Here is a 25,214-nt window from a genome sequence, read left to right on the forward strand (position 1 = left end):
AGCAGGGGTCGAGCAAAAGAGAACAAATAGGAAGGTGTTGATAGGACAGAAGGTTGCAGAGAATAACTGGCAAGGAGGTCATGGGACAAAGACAAAGAGAGTGTTAATGGTGTGGTGAAATACAAAGCGTTATTACAGAGAGGGTGTTAAATGACAGAATAATGAAAGCCCTAGCCAAAAGTAAAATATGAAAAAAAGTGGGCAGGCACATGGTAAACAAAGTGTAATGATGAAACAAACTAAAATAAAATGAAATAAAAAAAATACAAAGTAAAACTAAAAAAAGGCAAAATTTAAAAAGGAGGGGCCAGTCACACTCTGAAATTATTGAACTCAGTGTAGCTCGGTATCAATCCAATGTTAATCCCACTGCCCCGCTCGCTCCACATACCCCTGATCAATCCCAAACTAATCCCATTGCCCCATTCTCTCCCCATAGCCCTGTATCAATCCCCTAACTAATCCCGCTTCCCCACTCTGCCCCACAGCTCTGTATCAATCCCAAACTAATCCCACTCTCTCCGTAATCCTGTATCAATCCCAAACTAATCCCTCTCTCACCATAGCCCTGTATCGATACCCAAACTAATCCCACTGCCCCAGTCTCTCCACATAGACCTGCACCAATCCGCAAACTAATCCCGCAGCCCGTCTCTCTCCCCATAGCCCTGTATCAATCCCACACTAATCCCACTCTCCCCATAGCCTTGTATCAATCCAATATTAATCCCACTGTCCCCCCACAGCCCTGTATCATCCCAAACTAATCCAGTGCCCCGCTCGCTCCCCATAGCCCTGTATCAATCCCAAACTAATCCCACTGCCTCGTTCTCTCCCCATAGCCCTGTATCAATCCAATATTAATTCCACCATTCACTCTTTCCCCATTGCCATCAATCCCAAAACTAATCCCATTGACCCACACTCTCCCTATTGCCCTGCACTGATGCCAAACTAATCCCCCTGCCCCATTCTCTCTCCACAGCCCTCTATCAATCCATTACTAGTCCCACTGCCTCACTGTGTCTCCTTTTCAATATTTAATCAATTTTCCACTGGTAGTTGTCTCAGCTGTTTCCTGTAGTGAAGGTCATTAGAGTGTTGAATACTTCAAGTCCTCTGATGCCCTTTGGTCACTAACTTTCTAAGCTGGGGCGGCACAGTGGTTAGCACCGCAGCCTCACAGCTTCAGCGACCCGGGTTCGGTTCTGGGTATGCCTATGTGGAGTTTGCAAGTTCTCCCTGTGACCGCGTGGGTTTCCTCCAGGTGATCCTCTTTCCTCCCACAGCCTAAGACTTGCAGGTTGATAGGTAAATTGGCCATTGTAAATTGCCCCTAGTGTAGGTAGGAGAATTGCAGAGATGTGATAGGGAATATGGGATTAATGTAGGATTAGTATAAATGGGTGGTTGATGGTCGGCACAGACTTGGTGGGCCGAAGGGCCTGTTTCAGTGCTGTATCTCTTTATGACTAGAGGAAATAATAGTTCCAAATATCTCAAGTCTTATAACTTGAGTTCGCCAACTCTGTTGTGAATCTGGCTTAAATATCCTTTCCAAACCAGATGCCCTAAAACAGCGCATTGTACTGCAACAGGGAGATCCACTCATCTAACATTAATTTGTTTCACTATGGACTTTTCTCTGAACAGGAGCTGAAAGACCTGCAGCCTTCCTGCATTTTATATTATTTCCATTTTTTTCCTTTTTTGATTCAGTCAATGAATAGGCTATTGATAGAGATTCGCATTTCAATTAACAAGGAAAAATACAAAAAGGATGTAGGGAAATGGAATTGGAGTAAATTGTGCCAGGATAGAATCATTGAATGATACAGTGCTCAAGGCCATTTGGCCCATTTTGCCTGTGCTGATTCTTGAACAGCTTTCTAATTCATCCCATTTCTCTAGTCTTTTCACATAGTCCTCCAATTTTTTCAAGAGTTTTTCCAATTCTCTTTTGAAAATTACGATTGAAAGGGTGATGGAAGCACATTCAGGCAGTTAGTTCCAGATCACAACTTCTTGCATACATTTTTTGCCTCATGTCGCATCTGGTTCCTTTGTCAATCACTTTAAATCTATGTCCTCCTGCCACTGGAAATAGTTTCTCCTTATTTACTCCATCACATGTGGGAGCATGTGAAGTGTCTCCTACTAGGCTTTAAAATCCAAACCCAAAGGCTGTCAGATAAAAATGATTAGGACAAAACACTAACATTTAGCATAAGACATGAGCAATTTCTCATTATTATACATAACTTTGAATTTTTATAAATAATCAGTATGTTATATTACTTGTCCGGTCATGCCATGTTGGATATACCAAAAGTTGTGTAAGGCCCCATTCAAACCCAATGGAATCTCCAGGATACACTCCGGGAATATTCTGAAAACAGAGAAAAAGACAAAAGGATTTAACTGAAACTCCTCAGTTGAAGGAGAAATGTTTAAGTTTCCCTCTGAAGAAATGCTGTACATCAGAAGCGTTGTTTTACAAAGAACAGTACAGCACAGGAACAGGCCATTTGGCCCTCCAAGGCTGCGCCAATCTTGATGCCTGTCTAAACTAAAACCTTCTGCACTTCCGGGGTCCGTATCCCTCTTTTCCCATCCTATTCATGTATTTGTCAAGATGCCTCTTAAACGTCGCTATCGTACCTGCTTCCACCACCTCCCCCGGCAGCAAGTTCCAGGCACTCACCACCCTCTGTGTAAAAAAACTTGCCTCGCACATCCCCTCTAAACTTTGCCCCTCGCACCTTAAACCTATGTCCCCTAGTAACTGACTCTTCCACCCTGGGAAAAAGCTTCTGACTATCCACTCTGTCCATGCCGCTCATAACTTTGTAAACCTCTATCATGTCGCCCCTCCACCTCTGTCGTTCCAGCTAAAACAATATGAGTTTATCCAACCTCTCCTCATAGCTAATGCCCTCCAGACCAGGCAACATCCTGGTAAACCTCTTCTGTACCCTCTCCAAAGCCTCCACATCCTTCTGGTAGTGTGGCTACCAGAATTGTATGCAATATTCTAAGTGTGGCCTAACTAAGGTTCTGTATAGCTGCAGCATGACTTGCCAATTTTTATACTCTATGCCCCGACCGATGAAGGCAAGCATGCCGTATGCCTTCTTGACTACCTTATCCACCTACGTTGCCACTTTCAGTGACCTGTGGACCTGTACGCCCAGATCTCTCTGCCTGTCAATACTCCTAAGGGTTCTGCTATTTACTGTATACCTCCCACCTGTATTAGACCTTCCCAAATGCATTACCTCACATTTGTCCGGATTAAACTCCATCTGCCATTTCTCCGCCCAAATCTCCAACCGATCTATATCCTGCTGTATCCTCTGACAATCCTCATCATTATCCGCAACTCCACCAACCTTTGTGTCATCCGCAAACTTACTAATCAGACCAGCTACATTTTCCTCCAAATCATTTATATATACTACAAACAGCAAAGGTCCCAGCACTGATCCCTGCGGAACACCACTAGTCATAGCCCTCCATTCAGAAAAGCACCCTTCCATTCCTCTGTCTTCTATGACCGAGCCAGTTCTGTATCCATCTTGCCAGCTCACCTCCGTTCCCGTGTGACTTCACCTTTTGTACCAGTCTGCCATGAGGGACCTTGTCAAAGGCTTTACTGAAGTCCATGTAGACAACATCCACTGCCCTTCCTTCATCAATCATCTGCGTCACTTCCTCAAAAAACTCAATCAAGTTAGTGAGACACGACCTTCCTTTCACAAAACCATGCTGCCTCTCGCTAATAAGTCCATTTGTTTCCAAATGGGAGTAAATCCTGTCCCAAAGAATCCTCTCCAATAATTTCCATACCACTGACATAAGGCTCACCGGCCTATAATTTCCTGGATTATCCTTGCTACCCTTCTTAAACAAAGGAACAACATTGGCTATTCTCCAGTCCTCTGGGACCTCACCTGTAGCCAATAAGGATACAAAGATTTCTGTCAAGACCCCAGCAATTTCCTCCCTTGCCTCCCTCAGTATTCTGGGGAAGATCCCATCAGGCCCTGGGGACTTGTCTATCTTAATGTTTTTCAAGACACCCAACACCTCCTCCTTTTTGATATCGACAGGACCCAAGATGTCTGCCCACATCAGGTGGATGTAAAAGACCTCAGGGCACTACTGGAAGAGCAGTGGACTTTTCATCACTATCTTGACCAAATTTTGTCAAACCAACATCAACAACAAATCATCTGGTCATTATCACATTGGTGTGTGGGATCTTATTCCCCACAAATTGGCGGCCACATTTCTAACATTATACCAGTGACAACACATCAAAAGGAAAGACAGCCTTGCATTTCCACAGCGCCTTTTACATCCAAGTGATTTACAGCGCATGAAATACCTTTGATGCATAAACCCTATTGCACTGTAGGAATAGAATCATAGGATGGTTACAGCACAGGAGGCGGCTGTTCAGCCCATCAAGTCTGTGCTGGCTCCTTGCAAGAGCAACTCAGCTAAACCCATGTCCCCACCCTTTGCCCGTAACCCTGTAAATGAAATATTCCATGGGCTGTAGAGGGTTTAGGGTGTCCTGAGGTGAGCCAGGCTAGGGTACAGGTATCCACAGGAACAAGCCCTCCACCAGTATCTTGCGCTAGGACCATTCTTCTTGCGCGAGTCCTGACATTGCTGCTGCCAAGATAGCTGACGACAGGATGCATGACAGATGACGCCAATCTCATCGTGATGGACCATCCAGATACCTGACACAAGAATGAGTGGACGACGATTGGAGAGGGGGGGGGGGGCTAATTTCCAGTATCTGTCCCCGCTGATAGAAGATTAATGCTCCGTCCATTTCTTTCTTTCACTCACACACTCTCTCTCTCTCTCCTTCCCCCACCCCACCCCACCCTGTTCAGTATCCTATCCTCACCGTCGTCACCGGTTCATGTTCGATATCCAGATCCCCCATTCCGCTCCACTCGTTGCCCGCGCCGCCCGATCACCAAGGACCTCGTCACTAAGGGCGCCCTCACAGCTGCCTGATTAATTGGCCTCTTCATCCATTTCTAATCGCTGGGCTCCGCCGGCCGGAAACAACTACAGTTCCTGGCCTGATCCCCGATGTCCCAGCTATTTGGCCCTTACACTCTTCATCCACAGGCTCGATCGGTACGTCATCAAGCGGCGACGATGAAAGGAAAGTCCCGCGCAAGCGGCGGGAAACTCTGCTTGGGTTTGATAACCAGCCCCAGCTCTCCATTAAAATAGAAAGTGCTGGAAATAGTCCGCAGGTCTGGTAACATCTGTGGAGAAAGAGAGTTAACGTTTCAGGTCTGTGACCTTTCATCAGAACTGGCTCTCAGTAACATCTGGGGACTGGTGCCAACATTGGGAGAACTGCCCCACAGACTAGACAATTAACAGCCTGACATAACCATACCCAGAAAATCACTTTAAATTCAATGTCCCAGACTTCACCATCTTTGGGTATATCCTGTCCCGTTGGCAGGATACACCCACCAGAGTTGGCATACACTAATATTCAGTCAGAAGGTAGTGGCTTTGGGCGTCCTTAGCATTGACTCTGGACCCCATGAAGTCTCGCGGAATCAGGTGAAACATGGGCACAGAAACTTCCTGCTGATAACCACCTCAACTGATGAATCAGTACTCCCCCATCTTGAACAATAATTGAGAGAAGCACTGAGGGTAGCTAGGAGAGAATGCACTCTGAGTGGGAGCCTTTATTGTCCATCACCAAGAGTGGCTTGGTAGCACCATTACTAACCGAGTTGACAATCCTGAAGGACGTATCTGCCCAACTAGGCCAGTGGCATGTGATGAGAAACCAACAAGAGGCAAAAACCAATGTCACCTGATCCTCACAAATCTACTTGTTGCAGATGCAACTGTCCATAACAGGAGTGACCACTGCACAGTCCTTTTGGAAACAAAGTTCCCTCTTCACACTGAGGACACCCTCCATTGTGTGGTGTGGCATAACCATTGTTTCAAGCTCACAGGACAACAGTATTGCTTGTACTGTGTCTTTATTGAACTGCCCTCTGATGGATGCCTGCACTGAGTGCCTCATGGTAGAGGTTGATAGGGTCTGATAGGGTCTGAAGTTCTGTTAATGGATGATAAATAACTGGTCGGCCAAGATAATAGGATGAACAGGTGTTAATTAGTTAATTGTATTCAAGTGTATGTATATATATATATATATAAAGAGCCAGTCAGCATTGGCTGGTGGTGTTGTTTAGAAAGTGGAAGTAAGATCTGTGACAAGTAATAAACAATCTCCACCAAAACATCCTAGTCTCAGTATCTGTTTCACAAACAGGCTTGGACATTTCTCTAACATTGGTAGCAGAGGATGGTTGCCTGAAAGTGAAGATTGGAGACTTAAGATAATTTTTTTTCAGATAGGAGATTAGAATTGGAGTTTTTTTTTTGAGAAAGCTGTATTTGGAGGTATTTTTTTGAAGAAAGTTGACTGAAACCAAGTGTGAGGTGTCAGGATATGATTTTCCGCTGCTGTTTTGTGAAGCCGAACCTTACGATCAATGGAAGAATGTAGTTAATATATGGACATGGATTACGTTTTTACCTAAAAGGAAGCAAGGAATGGTTCTTGCACTTTCACTTCCCACCAAAAGCAAGATCGGGGCAAAGTGTTCTCGGAGCTAGAGGCTCATCATTTGGATATGAAAGAAGACTTATTGTGTGCCTATAAGGTGTGGTCAGACTTTGATAAATTTAAAAAAATGAATGGTTCTTCCATAGAAGAATATATTCTGGAGTTTAACCGACTATATGCAAGATTGCAGCGACTCTGCTTGGAAATTCCTAGATCAGTACTTGCCTTCAAATTGTTGGATTGTGCTAGGATATCGAACATGGATAGGCTCTTGGCATTAAACAGAATTAGATTCAATGAAAAAGATAAGCTGTTTGATCAGATGTCTGACGCCCTAGAAAATGTTTTGGGAAAACATTCCTTTCCGGCCGCTTTCATGGAGCAGATTAAAGCCTGGTTCCCCGACCCAAACCCGACTACATATGTCGGGTTCGGGTCGGGTCTATATTCCGAGTCCAGCATTTGGGCTCGGGTCAGGCTGAGCATGCTGCTTCCGGGATCAGGCCCACCCATGATTCCCCACAACTCCATCTGCAGGAATAGCCTGCTGCTGGAACGGATGAACAGGATCACAAGTATTACCATTTGGACAAGGTAGAGCACAATAACACGTTTGATATAATTAAATTTATTGTGATATTCGGGTCCTGTCGGGTGCGAAAAAAATTAAAGGACTTGTGCCCGGGTCGGGTTTCAATTTTATACCCGAGCAGGCCTTTAGCACAGATGGGCTCTTCAGCGGTGACACCGAAGGTGGAGGATACAATGCGAGCAGCATTTCAAGGCCGTTCAAGTATGGGGCCCAAATGTCAGTACGAAAGGAGAAACACGCAAAACGAATGAGGATAGAGACCCTTTTGGCAACTATAACAGATGGCAGGAATTGGGTAATTATGGCAGAAGGATGAACCCCAGGAATAGCCAAGAGGTGGTCAACAGGTGTTTCCGATGTGAGTCAAAGTATCACTGCGTTGCATTGTCCAAAAAGGAATACCACGGTTTTTGAGATGGCGCATGATATGGAAAGCGAGGATGACACGACTGATCAATCAGAAGGACTTATACTGGTCATGAGAAGCTTCAGTCCGGTACTGAGTGTCCTAGTCGCAGATTTGTTCAATTGCGCAGTACTAGACAGTAGGTATACTGTATGTATGTATGTGACTGGACTGATTAAGCTGTTACATGGATTCTTCAAGTAAGGAAGACTGAAATAAGGTCAGAGAATATGACAGTTCTACCTGTTTCATGTTTGGGGATGGCAACACATTGAAATCACTAAAAAGAGTGGAAATTCCGTGTAAAATAGCAGGGGTAAACCATTTTATTAGTACGGATGTAGTATCCAATCTTTCCTCATAGCTGCAACCTTCAAGCCCTGGCAACAACCCTGGCTTCAAACACTGCGGCACATCCGGGAGGGGGAGAGTTACCTGGACGTTTTGTTTCAGGAGGCAGTCACACCTGGTAGATTAAGTAATTCAAATTCAGTTAGTGATCAGGGACAACAGGGTGTGATTGCAAGTGAGGCAGGTAGGGGGATCCTGAGTTCAGGTGTGGAGGAGCCTCAGCCTTTGACCTTATCCAACAGGTACGAGATACTTGCTCCCTGTGTGGATGAGGAAAAGGGCTGCGGGGAGGATGAGCCAACTGACCATGGTGCAGAAGGCCATTCAAGAGGGGGGAGCAAAAAGACAAGTGGTAGTTATAGGGGATTCTATAATTAGGGGGATAGATAGTATCCTTTGCAAGCCGGATCGGGAGTCCCGCATGGTGTGTTGCCTGCCCGGTGCCAGGGTGCAGGACATCTCTGACCGGCTTGAAAGGATATTGGAGCAGGAGGGGGAGGATCCAGTTGTTGTGGTCCACACTGGGACTAACAACATAGGCAAGGCTAGGATGGAGGACCTGTTTGGGGATTATAAAGCACTAGGAGCGAAATTAAGGAACAGGTCCTCGAGGGTCATAATCTCCGGATTACTGCCCGAGCCACGTGCAAATTGGCTTAGGGATAAGAATATTAGGGAAGTAAACACGTGGCTAAGGGAGTGGAGTGGGAAAGAGGGGTTCCATTTCATGGGGCATTGGCATCAGTTTTGGAACCGGGGGGATCTGTACCGATGGGACGGTCTCCACCTGAACCGATCTGGAACCAGTGTTCTAGCGAAATGGATAAATAGAGTGGTCTCTAGGTCTTTAAACTAGTGACTCGGGGGGAAGGGAAAGGGAAAACGACAGGGAGTATGATGATAAATAAAAAGGTAAGCAGCAGGCTAACGTGTGCAGGAGGGTTTAAGTTCAAGGCAGACGATGAAAGAAGCAGAAAGGAAGGTTAACTCAGGAGTTATTATTAGAGATGTTGGGAATCATGAGGGTAAGAAAGCTAGCATAAAGGCACTTTACCTGAATGCTCGTAGCATTTGTAACAAGGTTGATGAGTTAACGGCACAAATCATCGCGAATAAATGTGATTTGGTAGCCATTACGGAGACATGGTTACAGGTTGGTCACGACTGGGAGTTAAATATCCAGGGGTACCAGACTATTCGGAAGGACAGACAGGAAGGTAAGGGAGGTGGTGTAGCTCTGATACTCAAGGACGACATCAGGGCAGTGCTGAGAGATGATATAGGTTCTATGGAGAATGAGGTTGAATCCATTTGGGTGGAAATTAGAAACTCTAAGAAGAAAAAGTAATTGATAGGCGTAGTCTATAGGCCACCAAATAATAACATCACATTGGGGCGGGCAATAAACAAAGAAATAACTAATGCCTGTAAAAAGGGTACGGCAATTATCATGGGGGATTTTAATCTACATTAGTCTAGATTGGTCGAACCAGCTCAGTCAGGGTAGCCTTGAGGAGGAATTCGTTGAATGTATCCGTGATAGTTTTCTTGAACAGTATGTAATGGAACCGACGAGGGAGCAAGCTATCCTAGATCTAGTCCTGTGTAATGAGACAGGAATAATTAATGACCTCATAGTTAGGGATCCTCTTGGAAGGAGTGATCACAGTATGGTTGAATTTAGAATACAGATGGAGAGTGTGAAGATAAAATCCAATACCAGGGTCCTGTGCTTGAACAAGGGGGACTACAATAGAATGAGGGAGGACTTAGCTAAAGTAGACTGGAAACAAAGATTTTATGGTGGGACATTTGACGAGCAGTGGAGGACTTTCAAAGCAATTTTTCAAAGTGCTCAGCAAAAGTATATTCCAGTGAAAAGGAAGGACTGGAAGAAAAGGGGTAATCTGCCATGGGTGTCTAAGGAAATAAGGGAGGCTATCAAATTGAAAGAGAAGGCATACAAAGTGGCCAAAAGCAGCATGAAACTAGAAGATTGGGAAAACTTTAAAGGTCAACAGAAAGCTACAAAAAGAGCTATAAAGAAAAGTAAGATAGAACATGAGAAAAAACTAGCACAGAATATGAAGACAGATAGCAAAACTTTCTATAAATATATAAAACGAAAAAGAGTGGCTAAAGTAAACGTTGATCCTTTAGAGGATGAGAAGGGGAATTTAGTTATGGGATATGATGAAATGGCCGAGGCATTGAACAGGTATTTTGTATCGGTCTTCACAGTGGAGGACATTAATAACATGCCAGTAATTGACAAAGAGACGAACGTAGGTGAGGACCTGGAAACAATCATTATTACGGAAGAGGTAGTGTTGGGCAAGCTAATGGAGCTAAGGATTGATAAGTCTCCTGGCCCTGATGGAATGCATCCCAGGGTACTAAAAGAGATGGCGGGAGAAATAGCAGGTGCACTGGCGGTAATTTTCCAAAATTCGCTGGACTCTGGGGTAGTCCCAGCTGATTGGAAAACAGCAGATGTGACGCCACTGTTTAAAAAGGGAGGTAGACAAAAGATGGGGAATTATAGACCGGTTAGCTTAACCTCTGTAGTGGGGAAGATGCTTGAGTCTATTATCAAGGAAGAAATAGCAGGGCATCTCGATAGAAATTGTCCCGTTGGGCAGACGCAGCATGGGTTCATGAAGGGCAGGTCATGCTTTACAAATCTTTTGGAATTCTATGATGACATTACGAGCAAGGTGGACAATGGGGACCCAGTGGATGTGGTGTACCTAGATTTCCAAAAGGCCTTCGACAAGGTGCCGCACAAGAGGCTGCTGCATAAGATAAGGATGCATGGCGTTAGGGGTAAAGTATTAGCATGGATAGAGGATTGGTTGACTAACAGGAAGCAGACAGTGGGGATAAATGAGTGCTATTCTGGTTGCCTCAGGGATCGGTGTTGGGACTGCAATTATTTGCAATTTATATAGATGATTTGGAGTTGTGGACCACGTGTAGGGCGTCAAAGTTTGCAGATGACACTAAGATGAGTGGCAGAGCAAAGTATGCAGATGACTGTGAAACTTTGCAGAGGAACATAGATACATTGAGTGAGTGGGCAAAGGTCTGGCAGATGGAATACAATGTTAATAAATGTGAAGTCATTCATTTCGGTAGGAGTAACAGTAAAAAGGATTATTACTTGAATGGTAAAAAGTTGCAGCATGCTGCTATGCAGAGGGACCTGGGTGTCCTTGTGCATGAATCGCAGAAGGTTGGTCTGCAGGTACAGCAAGTAATTAGGAAGGCAAATGGAATTTTGTCCTTCATTGCTAAAGGGATTGAGTTTAAAAGCAGAGAAGTTATGTTGCAGCTGTATAAGGTACTGGTGAGGCCGCATCTGGAGTACTGTGTGCAGTTTTGCTCTCCTCACTTGGGAAAGGATGTACTGGCACTGGAGAGGGTGCAGAGGAGGTTCACTAGGTTGATTCCGGAGTTGAGGGGGTTGGCTTATGAGGAGAGACTGAGTAGATTGGGATTATATTCATTGGAGTTCAGAAGAATGAGGGGGGATCTTATAGAAACATATAAAATCATGAAGGGAATAGATAAGATACAAGTAGAGAGGATGTTTCCACTGGCAGGTGAAGCTAGGACAAGAGGGCATAGCCTCAAGATTAGAGGGAGCAGATTTAGGACTGAATTAAGAAGGAACTTCTTCACCCAGAGGGTTGTTAATCTATGGAATTCCTTGCCCAGTGAAGTAGTTGACGCTTCTTCAGTAAATGTCTTTAAAGCTAAGGTAGATATCTTTTTGAACAATAAAGGAATTAAGGGATACGGTGGGAGCGCAGGTAAGTGGATCTGAGTCCACGAAAAGATCAGCCATGATCTTATTGAATGGCGGAGCAGGCTCGAGGGGCCGGACGGCCTACTCCTGCTCCTAGTTCTTCTTATGAACATTCTTGCAAATCTCCTCTGTACTCTTAGTTTAGTTTAGAGATACAGCACTGAAACAGGCCCTTCGGCCCACAGAGTCTGTGCCGACCATCAACCACCCATTTTATACTAATCCTACACTAATCACATATTCCTACCACATCCCCACCTGTCCCTATATTTCCCTACCACCTACCTATACTAGGGGCAATTTATAATGGCCAATTAACCTATCAACCTGCAAGTCTTTGGCATGTGGGAGGAAACCGGAGCACCCGGAGGAATCCCACGCAGACACAGGGAGAACTTGCAAACTCCACACAGGCAGTGCCCAGAATTGAACCCGGGTCGCTGGAGCTGTGAGGCTGCGGTGCTAACCACTGCGCCACTGTGCCGCCCAGAGCAACTATGTCCTTCCTGTAATGTGGTGACCAGAACTGTACGCAATACTCCCAACTATGGCCAAATCAGCATTTTATACAGTTCTAGCATTACATCCCTGCTTTTGTATTCTACACCTCGGCCAATAAATGAAAGCATTCTATATGCCTTCACCACTTTATCTACCTGTCCCGCCACCTTCCGGGACCTGTGAACATGCACTCCAAGGTCTCTCACTTCTTCTACCCCTCTTAATATCCTCCTGTTTATTGTGTATTCCCACACTTTATTTGCCCTCCCCAAATGCATTACCTCACACTTCTCTAGATTGAATTCCATTTGCCACTTTTCCACCCAATCAACCAAACCATTGATATCATTCTGGAGTCTACAGCTATCCTCTTCACTATCAACTACACAACCAATTTTTGTGTCATCAGCAAATTTTCCAATCATGCCTCCTACATTTAAGTCCAAATCATTAATATATACCACAAATAGCAAGGAACCCAACACTGAGCCCTGTGGAACGCCACTGGCAACAGCTTTCCATTCACAAAAACATCTGTCGACTACTACCCTTTGTTTCCTGTCACTGAGCCAATTTTGGATCCAACCTGCCACATTCCCCTGTATCCCATGGGCTATCATTTTACTGACCAGACTGCCATGCAGGACCTTGTCAAATGCCTTACTAACATCCATGTAGACCAGATCCACTGCACTACCCTCATCAATCCTCCTTGTTACGTCCTCAAAGAATTCAATTTAAGTTTGTAAGACATGGCCTTCCCTTAACAAATCCATGCTGACTATCCTTGATCAGTCCGTGCCTTTCTGAGTAGGTGTTTATCCTGTCTCTCAGAATTGATTCTAATAATTTACCCACCACCGAGTTCAGACTGACCGGCCTTTTATTATTTGGCCTATCCCTCGCACCCCTTTTAAACAATGATATAACGTTCGCAGCCCTCCAATCCTCTGGCACCTCGCCCGTATCCAGTGAGGATTTGAAGATGATCCTCAGCGCATCCGCTATTTTCTCCCTGGCTTCCTTTAACAACCTGGGATGCAATCCATCTGGCCCTAGTGATTTATCTACTTTCAAGGATGTCAGGCCCTCTAGTCCTTCCTCTCTCATTATGCTAATCGTATCTAATATTTCACACTCCTCTTTTACTACAATGTCTGCTTCATCCCTTTCCTTTGTGAAGACAGAGGCAAAAAAACTCATTAAGAACCCTGCTCACATCATCTGCATCCACGTGTAAGTTCCCTTGTACATCGCTGATAGGCCCTACCCTTTCCTTAGTTATCCTCTTGCTCTTAATGTACTGATAACATATCTTTGGGTTTTCCTTGATTTTACCTGCCAATAATTTTTCATGTTCTCTCTTTGCTTTTCTAATTTCCTTTTTTACTTCAACCCTGCACTTTCTATACTCCCCTAGGCTTTCTAAAGTGTTAAGATTTTGTGATCGTCTGCTTCAATGTACCCTGTAAGCCTCTAGATAACCAGGGGGCTCTAGATTTGGCCGCAACACCCTTTATCTTAGTGGGGACATGCCTACACTGTGCCTGTAGAATCTCGCTTTTGAATGCCTCCCACTGGTTTGCCACTGATTTTCCTTCCAATAGCTATGTCCAGTCCACTTTCACCAGATCGCCTCTCAGTTTTGTAAAATTTGCCTTCCCCCAATTTAGAACTTTAACTCCTGTTTTATCTTTGTCCTCTTCCATGATTATGCTAAAACTAACAGTATTATGGTCACTATCTCCAAAATGGTCACCCACTGCTACTTCATCCACTTTCCCAGCTTCATTATCAAAGACTAAATCTAGAATTACACCCCCTTTTGTTGGGCTTGTTACGTGCTGGCTAAAAAAGTTCTCTTGAATGCAGTTCAAGAATTTTATGCCCTCTGTGCACTTCACACTGTTTGTATCCCAGTTGATATTAGGGTAGTTGAAATCCCCAACTATTATTGCCCTAAAGTTTTTACACTCAGAAATTTGCCAACATATTTGTTCCTCTATCTCCGTCTCACTATTTGGGGGACTGTCATACACTTCTAGTAGTGTGACTGCCCCATTTTTATTTCTGATCTCCATCCATATGGCCTCATTTGTTGATTCATTTAGCGTAACATCCATCCTCACAGCTGTTATTGATTCCTTAACCAATAATGCTGCACTCCCTCCTTTTTTATCCCCTTCTCTACCCTGCCTGAAAACTCTATATCCAGGGATGTTGAGCTGCCATTCTTGCCCCACTTTAAGCCAAGTTTCTGTTACAGCAACAAGATCGTGTTGCCATGTGTCTATCTGATGGCTGGGGGCTACAGCAGATATCAATTCGTTTATGGCAGGAATCTGAAAATACCTTCAGTAATGTGGGATCATCCCCTGACTTTAGAGGGGACTATAGTTCAATTTTTGTGGAACATCTGAAAGCCATACATGCAGGGAGAAGAGCATTTATTAAGGCGGAGGTTTCAGAAAAAAATCAGGAGAGTTTTGAGGCATCGGATCAGGCCATCAGAAAAGAATTTTGATACCAGGGATATGGTGTATTACAAACAGAAGGGCAGAAAGGCCCAGGAAAGGCTATAGGCACTGATGGCAAAACGGTGATTTTGCAACATGGCAACGAAACTGTTAGAGTATATTTCTCGCAGCTTATTGGCACTGATTATACATTGACAGAATACTAACAAATGATGGACACTGATGATGCACTATGTACTTCACATGCACATAGGAGAAGGAATAGACTATTCAGCCCATCAAGCCTGCTCCGCCAATCAATATGATCATGGCTGATCATCCACTTCAATGCCTTTTTCCCATTTGAATTTAAAAATCTGTCAATCTCTGCTTTAAACATACTCAATGACTGAGCTTCCACAGCCCTCTGGGGTAGAGAATTCCAAAGATTCACAACCCTCTGAGTAAATTTCTCCTCATCTCTGTCCTAAGTGGCTTCCCCCTTATTTTGAAATTGTGTTCGCTGGTTCGAGACTCCCTAACCAGGGGAAACATCTTCCCTGCATCTACCCTGTCTGTCCCTTTAAGTATTTTGTAGGTTTCAATGAGATTACCTCTCATTCTTCAAAACTGTAGAGAATACAGGCCCAGTTTCCCCAATCTCTTCATAGGCCATCCCGGGTACAAGTCTGGTGAATCTTCGTTGCACTCCCTCTATGGCAATAATATCTTTCCTAAGGTAAGGGGACCAAAACTGCACACAGTATTCCAAGTGCCCTCTAACCAAGGTTCTGTACAATTGAAGCAAGACTTCTCTACTGCTGTACTCAAATCCTCTTGCAATGTAGGCTTACACAGTATTAGCCTTCCTAATTACTTGCTGCAATATCGGACCTTTGCGAGCAACAGATTGTGGCAGATAATGGGCTGACTGAGAGTGGACCATGTGATAGTGAAGATCCAGATAAGGCCATTTATCCCAAAGATCAACTACCAAAAGTTGGAACTAGAGTGACATATATGCCAGAAGGGACTAGTGAATGGAGGGAAGTCACCGTTCTAGGAAGGGCAGGAAAGGCCACAGGGAAATACAAACATTGGTTGAATGTGCAAGACAAGGGACAGGATATCAGACCTATAGATTGGCAGAAGGAAGTGAAAATGTGGAAGGCCAGAAAAAGTAGTGTAAGTTCAGACAGTGGGCCTGAAGATGATCATAGTCCAAGGAAAAGGTCATGAACTCGTGAAAGGAAGTCTGGTCTTAGGAGGGACAGGTCGAGTAGTAGCAGTCAGAAACGGATAAGAACTCTAGTAGGGGACATGGTTTCACTCGAGCAAAGACCAGAGAGCAGGCAAGGGGTGCCACAAGAAGTAGGAGCCCTTACGATAGAGAAGCTCTAGTGGCTACGAACAAGTTAGCTGGTAAGTTGATAAAGGATGCCAAACTTGACAGTTGGAGAGAGTTTGGCGTATACACAGAGGACAACCAGCATTGTCCCATAGATGGATCTGTACAGAGAAAGTACTTCCGATGGTACGTATAAAGCGTAGGCCAGACTTGTAGCTCTGGAATTTGAGGGACGACTTGGTGACCAGGAAGTTAGAGTACACTCCCCAACAGCAGGAAAAGCAAGTTTGAGGATTTTCCTGGCCCTTTTAGCGACACACTCATGGGAATGTAAGTTCATTGACATCAAAGTAGCATTTTTGCAAGAGGAGAAATTTCAAAGGGAAGTATTTTTAAAGACACCAAAAGAAGCTGGAGATAAAGGGGAAATTATGGAGGCTAAACAAGTGAATTTATGGGCTAAATGATGCATCCAGGGTGTGGTATTTTTCAGTTCGGTCCGTCCTACTAAAAGCTGGTTGTATTTAGCTAAAGGTGGATCCGGCAATGTTTTATTGGTGCTATAAAGAAAAACTAGCAGGCATTTTCTTGATGCATGTGGACAATTTTCTGTGGGGAAGATCTGAGGCATTTGAGAAATTTGTGGTAAAGTTCTGCAGGAATTTAAAATTGGAAGTCGGGCTTCCGGAGCTTTTAAATATATAGGGTTGAATATTGCGCAGACTAAGTTGGGGGTAACCCTAAATCAACAGTCTTACCTAGAGAATGTTAATAGGATCTCAATAAATCCTCACAAAAGGAAGACCAAGGAAGAAGCATACCAGTTAAGGAGCTTAATCGGGCAGTTGCACTGGTTGTGCACACAAACTAGGCTGGATGCTTGCTATGATGTATTAGAATTGAGCACCATGCTGAAACGTGCGACTGTTTTTTTTTCTACTTTGGGGAAGTGCTGAAAGCAAATAAGACATTGAAGAGATTGAGTTTTGACAAATATACACTCAGGTTTCCAGCATTGGGTGACCCGGAAGAGATGAAATTGGTCGTTTTTAGTGACGCCTCACACGCTAATCTTCCCGATGGTTATTCGAGTGCAGCAGGGTTCATTATATTTTTGGTGGGAAGAAATGATAAATGTTGTCCATTAGCCTGGGAATCGAAGAAAATAAAAAGGATAGTTAAAAGCACCTTAGCCACTGAGATACATGTACTGATAGAAGCGATAGATATGGGTATGTATTTATTGAGTATTTTAAAGTAACTCTATAAGGGACAATCGGAGAAGAGTTTTCCTATAGAATGCTACATAGATAACCATTCTTTCTGGGACAATGTCCACTCAACAAAAAGTGTCGCAGAAAAGAGGTTGAGGATTGATCTCGCAAGTATAAAAGAAATGTTGGAAAGAAAAGAAATTTCCAAAATAAAATGGGTTGACGCAAGTCATCAGTTTTTGGATTGTTTTACTAAGAGAGGTGCTTGTACGAAAAAATTGTTGGATGTCCTCGAAGAGGGCGGTCTTGTGTTCTGATAAGTTAGGAAAATGTGGAAAAAAATTTTGCAATAAGATCGCTTTTTCTTTAAGCAAGTTTTTTAAAGGGGGAAATATACAGCATGTTAATGGCTGGTGCTGTTGAAAGTTAATGATAAATAATGTGAAGAAAAATGTGTCATTATTTGTTTTTTATTTCTTTTTCATATATATACGTATTTAATTTAAAGAAAAAAGGGGGAATCTGTTAGGATCTGAAGTTCTGTCAATGGATGATAAATACCTGGTAGTTCAAGATAATAGGGTGAACAGGTGTTGAGTGTTAATTAGTTAATTGTATTTAAGTGTGTATATATAAAGAACAGCCAGCCAGCATTGGCTGGTGGTGTTGTTTGGAGAGCAGAGTTAAGCTCTGTGACAAGCAATAAACAATCTCCATCAAAGCATCCTAGTCTCAGTGTCTTCACAAACAGGCTCGGAGATTTCTCTAACAGAGATCACATGACTACAGCAAGCCAGGAGGCACATTAGTACAGTATTGCATTTCTATCCCAGACATCCCCCTTTTCATACAAAAAACCCCACAAAATTGTTTGTATTATCATTTACACTGTGAGTTGCCCAAGTTACCCACTATGCACACACCTGTTCTCGTGCATTAGCAGTTCATTATTCTTGTCAGTCTCTGCATATGCATTGCACACAGACTTTAAATCGTCCCAGTCTCTTAATGGTGCGCATGTGAGTTGTCGTTGGTTGTTCATCTGGGTGATTTTCCATCTCCATGGTATGTTGTTCCCGTGTCACTTGTTGCTGCGGTAACTGTTGTTCCATTTCCGTTGTTGGTGTGCTGTGGATCTCTGGGGTTGATGGTTGATCTGTGGTCTGTGCAAATGGTGAGTTCACATCTTCCTTATCCGCCGCCTGCAGTGAAGGAACAGCTTCTCTAGTAGTGCGTATGTGTCTGCCATTGCGAGGGTATATCTGGTCGTTCACTTCCACCGCATACAATTGAGGTGACAACTGCCCTACACAGGTCCCAAGTTGCCACTTGGGCTGACTGTTGTTGACAGCATTGAAGGTTTGTACCCAGACTGGCTCTCCAATGCACAATTCTGGCAATCATTTGGCAGTTTTGTCAAAATGAAATTTGGCTTTCTGCTGTTTCACCTTGATTTTGTAACTCACACCTGTTACTACTTTCAGGCATTCTACAATTTCACCGGTAGTCGTTGAAGTCAGCTGATCAACCTCCCAGTAGTCAGAATAGTATTTTTTTTATTTGTTCGTGGGATATGGGCGTCGCTGACAAGGCCAGCATTTATTGCCCATCCCTAATTGCCCTTGAGAAGGTGGTGGTGAGTTGCCTTCTTGAACCGCTGCAGTCCATGTGGTGTAGGTATGCCCACAGTGCTGTGAGGAAGGGAGTTCCAGGATTTTGTCCCAGCGACAGGAGGCCAGAGACAGACCAAGAGAGAGAGCACAGCGGGAGCGGAGGTTTAAAAAGCACGCCAAAAGGACAGAGTCGGAGGCCGGAGACAGACAGACCGAAAGAGAGAGAGCACAGCGGGAGCACAGGTTTAAAAAGCACGCCAAAAGGACAGAGTAGGAGGCCAGAGACAGACAGACCGAGAGAGAGAGCGCAGCAGGAGCGGAGCAGAGGAAAAATCGAAAAGTGACGTCACAGCTGACAGAGCGAGCAGGAAAACAGAAAGCAGCCAGGGTGAGTATACAGATAAGCTTTTAATTTAATTGAAATCAAATATAAAATAAGACTTGATCAATTTATTAGTATATAAACCAAAAACTAAAACAGATTTTATAATTTATAATACAGAGTGAGAGAGAGAGACCAGCAGGGAGTGTATTAGTTCAAATTAGGACAACTTAAGACATAAACTGTATTAAGAATTATTAGGGTTTATCAGTATTTGTAAGGTTTACTAATAGTGGTAAGGTTTATTAGTATTGGCAAAGCTTAATTATCATTGGTAAGGTTTATTAGACTCACAGTATGCAGATTACAAGCTGAGTGTGGAGCTTCGGGTTTGGTGAGTGGCGAGCTCGGTGAAGGGGGCGGAGGTGCTCCATTTTTCTTTTTTTTCTACTTTTTTAATCCTCCAGTATTTGATTCTTGCTTCGGTGCAGTGGAGGGAGCTGTTTGGTGAGTAACTGGTAAGCTATTCTACTTGTAATAGATAGTCTGTAAAATTAAAGTTTGGCCGAGTGGAATGTACAGCCTGTGGCATGTGGGAAGTCATGGACGCACCATGTGTCCAAGACAAACACATCTGCAGGTAGTGTCACCAGCTGCAGAAGCTTGAGCTCCGGATTTCAAAACTCGAGCAGCGGCTCGAGTCACTGTTGTGCATCCACGAGGTGGAGGACTACGTGGTAGCACATTTAGGGAGGTAGTCACACCGCGGATTAGGAGCATGCAGGTAGAGGGGGAATGGGTGAACACAGGCAGTCTAAACGAACCAGGCAAGTAGTGCAGGAGTCCCCTGATATGATCTCACTCACTAATCGGTTTTCCATTTTGGATACAGGTGAGGGTGATGGTTCCTCAGAGGACTGCAGTCAGAGCCAAGTTTGTGGCACCACAGGTGGCTCGGCTGCACAAGAGGGGAGGAAGAGGAGTGCAAGAGCAGTAGTGATAGGGGAACCATTAGTCAGAGGAACAGACAGGCGTCTTTGTGGCACTAAACGTGCCTCCAAGATAGTGTGTTGCCTCCCTGGTGCCAGAGTCAAGGATGTCACGGAGAGGCTGCAGGACATTCTTCTGGGGGAGGGTGAACAGTCAGAAGTCGTGGTCCACATTGGTACCAATGACATTGGTAAGAAGGGGGATGAGATCCTGAAAGCAGATTTTAGGGAGCTAGGAAGGAGATTAAAAAGCAGGACCTCGAAAGCAGTAATCTCAGGATTACTCCCAGTCCCACGTGCAAGTGAGCATTGGAATAGGTGAATTGAGCGATGGAACATGTGGCTGGAGAACTGGTGTAGGAGGGAGGGCATCAGATTTGAGACATTGGGACCAGTTCTGGGGCAGGCGGGACCTGTACAAGATGGACAGGTTGCGGGGGATTTGCTAGTGCTGTTGGGGAGGGTTTAAACTAAATTGTCAGGGGGATGGGAACCTGAGAGGGAGCTCAGATTGGAGGGAAGCAAAACTGGTAACTAGTCAGGATGTGGGAACCTGACCAAGAGAGGAATACCAAGGTGCACAGAATACTGGGGGAGATAGATAGCACGAGAGTAGGGAATAGTCAGTTATTAGGTGGGGTCAGAGTAAGAGAGAAAGTAATAAAGTCTGAATCAGGGTTAATGTGCATGTGTGTGAATGCATGGAGTGTGGTTAATAAGACTGGTAAGCACAGGCGCAGATTTCCTTGTGGAAATATGATGTTGTGCCTATAACAGAGACCTGGCTCAAAGAAGGGTAGGGCTGGATGTTAAATATTCCTGGATACAAGGTGTTCAGGAAAGATAGGAAAGGGAAAAAAGGGGGAGTGCTGCCGGTATTGATTAAGGAGAGCATTGCAGTGCTGGAGAAAAAGGATGTCCCAGAGGGTCGAGGATCAGAATCAATTTGGCTAGAGTTAAGGAACAAAAAGGTGCAGTTACATTGTTTGGTGTTGTCTATAGGCCACCAGCTAGTGGGAAGGACGTGGAGGAACAAATTTGCAAGGAAATTACAGAGAGGTGCAAAAACTATAGGGTAGGTTTAATGAGGGACTTTAATTACCAAAACATAGACTGGGATAATCGTAGTGTAAAAGGCAGTGAAGGGCAAGAGTTCCTAGAGTGTGTTCAGAAAATTTTCTACAACAGTACGTTGCTAGTCCAACATGAAAGGAGGCACTGCTAGACCTGGTTCTTGGGAATGAGGTGGGCCAAATGGATCAAGTATCAGTAGGAGAGCATTTAGGGGATAGTGATCATTGTATCATATGGTTTAGGCTGACTATGGAAAAGGACAAATAACAATCCAGGGTAAGAATATTTAACTGGGGGAAGGCCAACGTCAATGGGGTAAGAATGGAACTGGGGCGAATAAATTGGAGTAAAAAGCTGGCAGGAAAACCGGTAGAAGAACAATGGGCTACCTTCAAAGAAGAGATAGTTTGGGCACAGTCAAGGTATGTTTCCTCGAAGGGGAAAAGTAGAGCAAACAAATCTAGAGCTCCCTGGATGACAAAAGAGGTAGAGATTAAGATAAAGAAGAAAAACTGTGCTTATGACAGATGCCAATCAGAAAATACTATTGAGAACCAGGCTGAATATAGAAGGTCCAAAGGGGAAGTGAAAAAGCAAATAAGAGAAGTAAAGAGAGAGCATGAGAGGAGACTGGTAGCTAGCATGAAAGGAAATCCCAAAGTTTTCTATAGGCATATAAATAGTAAAAGGGTGGTGAAAGGAGGAGTGGGGCTGATTAGGGAGCAGAAAGATTACACATGGAGGCAGAGGCCATAGCTGAGGTATTAAGTGAATACATTGCATCTGTCTTTACCAAGGAAGAAGATGCAATCCAGGCAATGTTGAAAGAGGTCAGTCAGACACTGGAGGGGTTTAAAATTGATGAAGAGGAAGTATTAGATAGGATCTCTCAACTTAAAGTGGATAAAGCACCAGGGCCGGATGAGATGCATCTAAGGATGGTGAGGGAAGTGAGGGTGGAAATCGCAGAGGCACTGGCCATAATTTTTCAGTCTTCCTTAGACTCAGGGGTGGTGCCAGAGGACTGGAGAATTGCAAACGTTACACCCTTGTTCAGAAAAGGGTGTAAAGATAAGCCCAGCATCAGCAGGCCAGTCAGTTTAACTTCGGTGGTGGGAAAACTTCTAGAAAAAATAATTCGGGACAAAATCAATAGTCACATGGACAAATGTGAGTTAATTAAGGAAAGCCAGCATGGATTTCGTAAGGAAAAATCATGTTTGACTAACTTGCTGAAGTTTTTTGAGGAGGTAACAGAGAAGCTTGTTGAGGGCAATGTTGTTGATGTGGTGTACATGGACTTTCAAAAGGCATTTGATACAGTGCCACACAACAGACTTGTGAGCAAACTTATAGCTCATGGAATAAAAGGGACGGTAGCAACATGGATGCAAAAATGTCTGAGTGACAGGAAACAAAGAGTAGTGGTTAATGGATGTTTTTCAGGCTGGAGGAAGGTTTGTAGTGGAGTTACCCAGGGATCAGTGTTGGGACCCTTGCTTTTTCTGGTATATATTAATGACCTAGACCTTGGTCAACAGGGCACAATTTCAAAGTTTGCAGATGATACGAAACTTGGAAACATTGTGAACTGTGAGGAGGATAGTGTAGAACTTCAAAAGGATATAGACAAGTTGCTGGAATAGGCAGATTGGTGGCAGATGAAGTTCAATGCAGAGAAATGTGAGGTGATTCATTTTGATTGGAAGAACATGGAGAGACAATATAGAATAAAGGGCACAATTCTAAGGGGGGTGCAGGAGCAGAGGGACCTAGGTGTATATGTGCATACGTCATTGAAGGTGGTGAGACAGGTTAACAGAGTAGTTAATAAAGCATACAGTATCCTGAGCTTTATTAATAGGAGCATAGAGTACAAGAGCAAGGAAGTTATGTTGAACTTGTATAGGACACTAGCTCGGCCTCAGCTGGAGTATTGCATCCAATTCTGAGCTCCGCGCTTGAGGAAAAGCATGAGGGCATTGGAGAGAGTACAGAAAAGATTCACAAGAATGGTTCCAGGGATGAGGAATTTCAGTTATGAAGATAGATTGGAGAAGTTAGGATTGTTTACCTTGGAGAAGAGAAGGCTGAGAGTTGATTTGATAGAGGTATTCAAAAAAATATTTTTTATTATTCATTCATGGGATGTGGGCATCGCTGGCTAGGCCAGCATTTATTACCCGTCCCTAATTGCCCTTGAGAAGATGGTGGTGAGCTGCCTTGTTGAATCGCTGCAGTCCATGTGAGGTAGGTACACTCTCAATGCTGTTCAGAAGGGAGTTCCAGGATTTTGACCCAGTGACAGTGAAGGAACGGCGATATAGTTCCCAAGTCAGGATGGTGTGTGACTTGGACGGGAACTTGCAGGTGGTGGGTTCCCATGCATTTGCTGCCCTTGTCTTTCTAGTTGGTAGAGGCCACCGATTTGGAAGGTGCTGTCGAAGGAGCCTTGGTGCATTGGTGCAGTGCATCTTGTAGAGGATACACACTGCTGCCACTTTGCGTCGGTGGTGGAGGGAATGAATATCTGTAGATGGGGTGCCAATCAAGCGGGCTGTTTTGTCCTGGATGGTGTCGAGCTTCTGGAGTGTTGTTGGAGCTGCACCCATCCAGGCAAGTGGAGAGTATTCCATCACACTCCTGACCTATGCCTTGTAGATGGTGGACAGGCTTTGGGAGTCAGCACGTGAGTTGTTTGCCACAGGATTCCTAGCCTCTGACCTGCTCTTGTAGCCTTGGTATTTACATGGCTACTCCAGTTCAGGTTCTGGTCAATGGTAACCCCCAGGTTGTTAATAGTTGGGGATTCAGTGATCGTAATGCCATTGAATGTCAAGGGAAGATGGTTAGATACTCTCTTGTTGGAGATGGTCATTGCCTGGCACTTGTGTAGCGTGAATGTTACTTGCCATTTATCAGCCCAATCCTGGATATTGTTCGGGTATTGCTGCATCTCTACACGTACTGCTTCAGTATCTGAGGAGTCGCGAATGGTACTGAACATTGTGCAATCATCAGCGAACATCCCCACTTCTGACCTTATGATTGAAGGAAAGTCATTGATGAAGCAGCTGAAGATGGTTGGGCCTAGGACTCAACCCTGAGGAACTCCTGCAATGATGTCCTGGAGCTGAGATGATTGATCTCCAACAACCACTAACATCTTCGTTTGCGCTACGTATGACAGCAAACAGCTGAGAGTTTCCCCCGATTCCCATTGACTCCAGTTTTGCTGGGGCTCATTTATTTATTTAGAGATACAGCACTAAAACAGGCCCACCGAGTCTGTGCCGACCAACAACCACCCATTTATACTTAACCCTACAGTAATCCCATATTCCCTATAATCTACCTACACTAGGGGCAATTTACAATGGCCAATTTACCTATCAACCTGCAAGTCTTTGGCTGTGGGAGGAAACCGGAGCATTGATGCCATACTCAGTTAAATGCTGCCTTGATTTCAAGGGCAGTCACTCTCACCTCACCTCTTGAGTTCAGCTCTTTTGTCCATGTTCGTACCAAGGCTGTAATGAGGTCAGGAGCTGAGTGGCCCTGGCGGAACCCAAACTGAGCATCACTGAGCTGGTTACCGTGTGTGTCCGGCCCGACCCGGCCCAACCTGGACTCGGCCCAGCCCGACCCAAGCCCGAAAGCCAGACCCTGAAGATGGGCCCTACCCGACCCGAACCCGACATGTTGTCGGGATCGGGTCGGGTAGCAGTCCTCTGAACTGAGCGGCACTGTGCAGGTTATTGCTCAGCAAGTGTTGCTTGATAGCACTGTCAATGACACCTTCCATCGCTTTACTGATGATTGAGAGTAGACTGATGGGGCTGTAATTGACCAGGTTGGATTTGTCCTACTTTTGTGTACAGGACATACTTGGGCTAT

At 44.5% G+C, this 25,214-nt stretch overlaps 1 protein-coding gene across 2 annotated transcripts in view; it reads right to left on the bottom strand.

Moving 5' to 3' along the window:
- Positions 1-5,133, bottom strand: part of nup85 (nucleoporin 85) — a 66,346-nt gene extending 61,213 nt beyond the window's left edge. Inside the window, exons 1-2 of one of the 2 annotated variants that reach the window (XM_068057802.1) lie at positions 4,928-5,132; positions 2,299-2,389 (exon numbers count right to left, since the gene is read on the bottom strand). In XM_068057802.1, the coding sequence (XP_067913903.1) occupies positions 2,299-2,389; positions 4,928-4,966 (130 nt within the window). In that variant the 5' untranslated portion in view covers positions 4,967-5,132. Of the gene's footprint in view, positions 1-2,298; positions 2,390-4,927 lie in introns of both variants that reach the window. The other variant, XM_068057803.1, reaches the window with a different exon arrangement.
- Between the last annotated feature and the right edge of the window lie 20,081 nt (positions 5,134-25,214).

This window comes from Heterodontus francisci, chromosome 26, assembly GCF_036365525.1.
Source record: "Heterodontus francisci isolate sHetFra1 chromosome 26, sHetFra1.hap1, whole genome shotgun sequence".
NCBI classification, from domain to species: Eukaryota; Metazoa; Chordata; class Chondrichthyes; order Heterodontiformes; family Heterodontidae; genus Heterodontus; species Heterodontus francisci.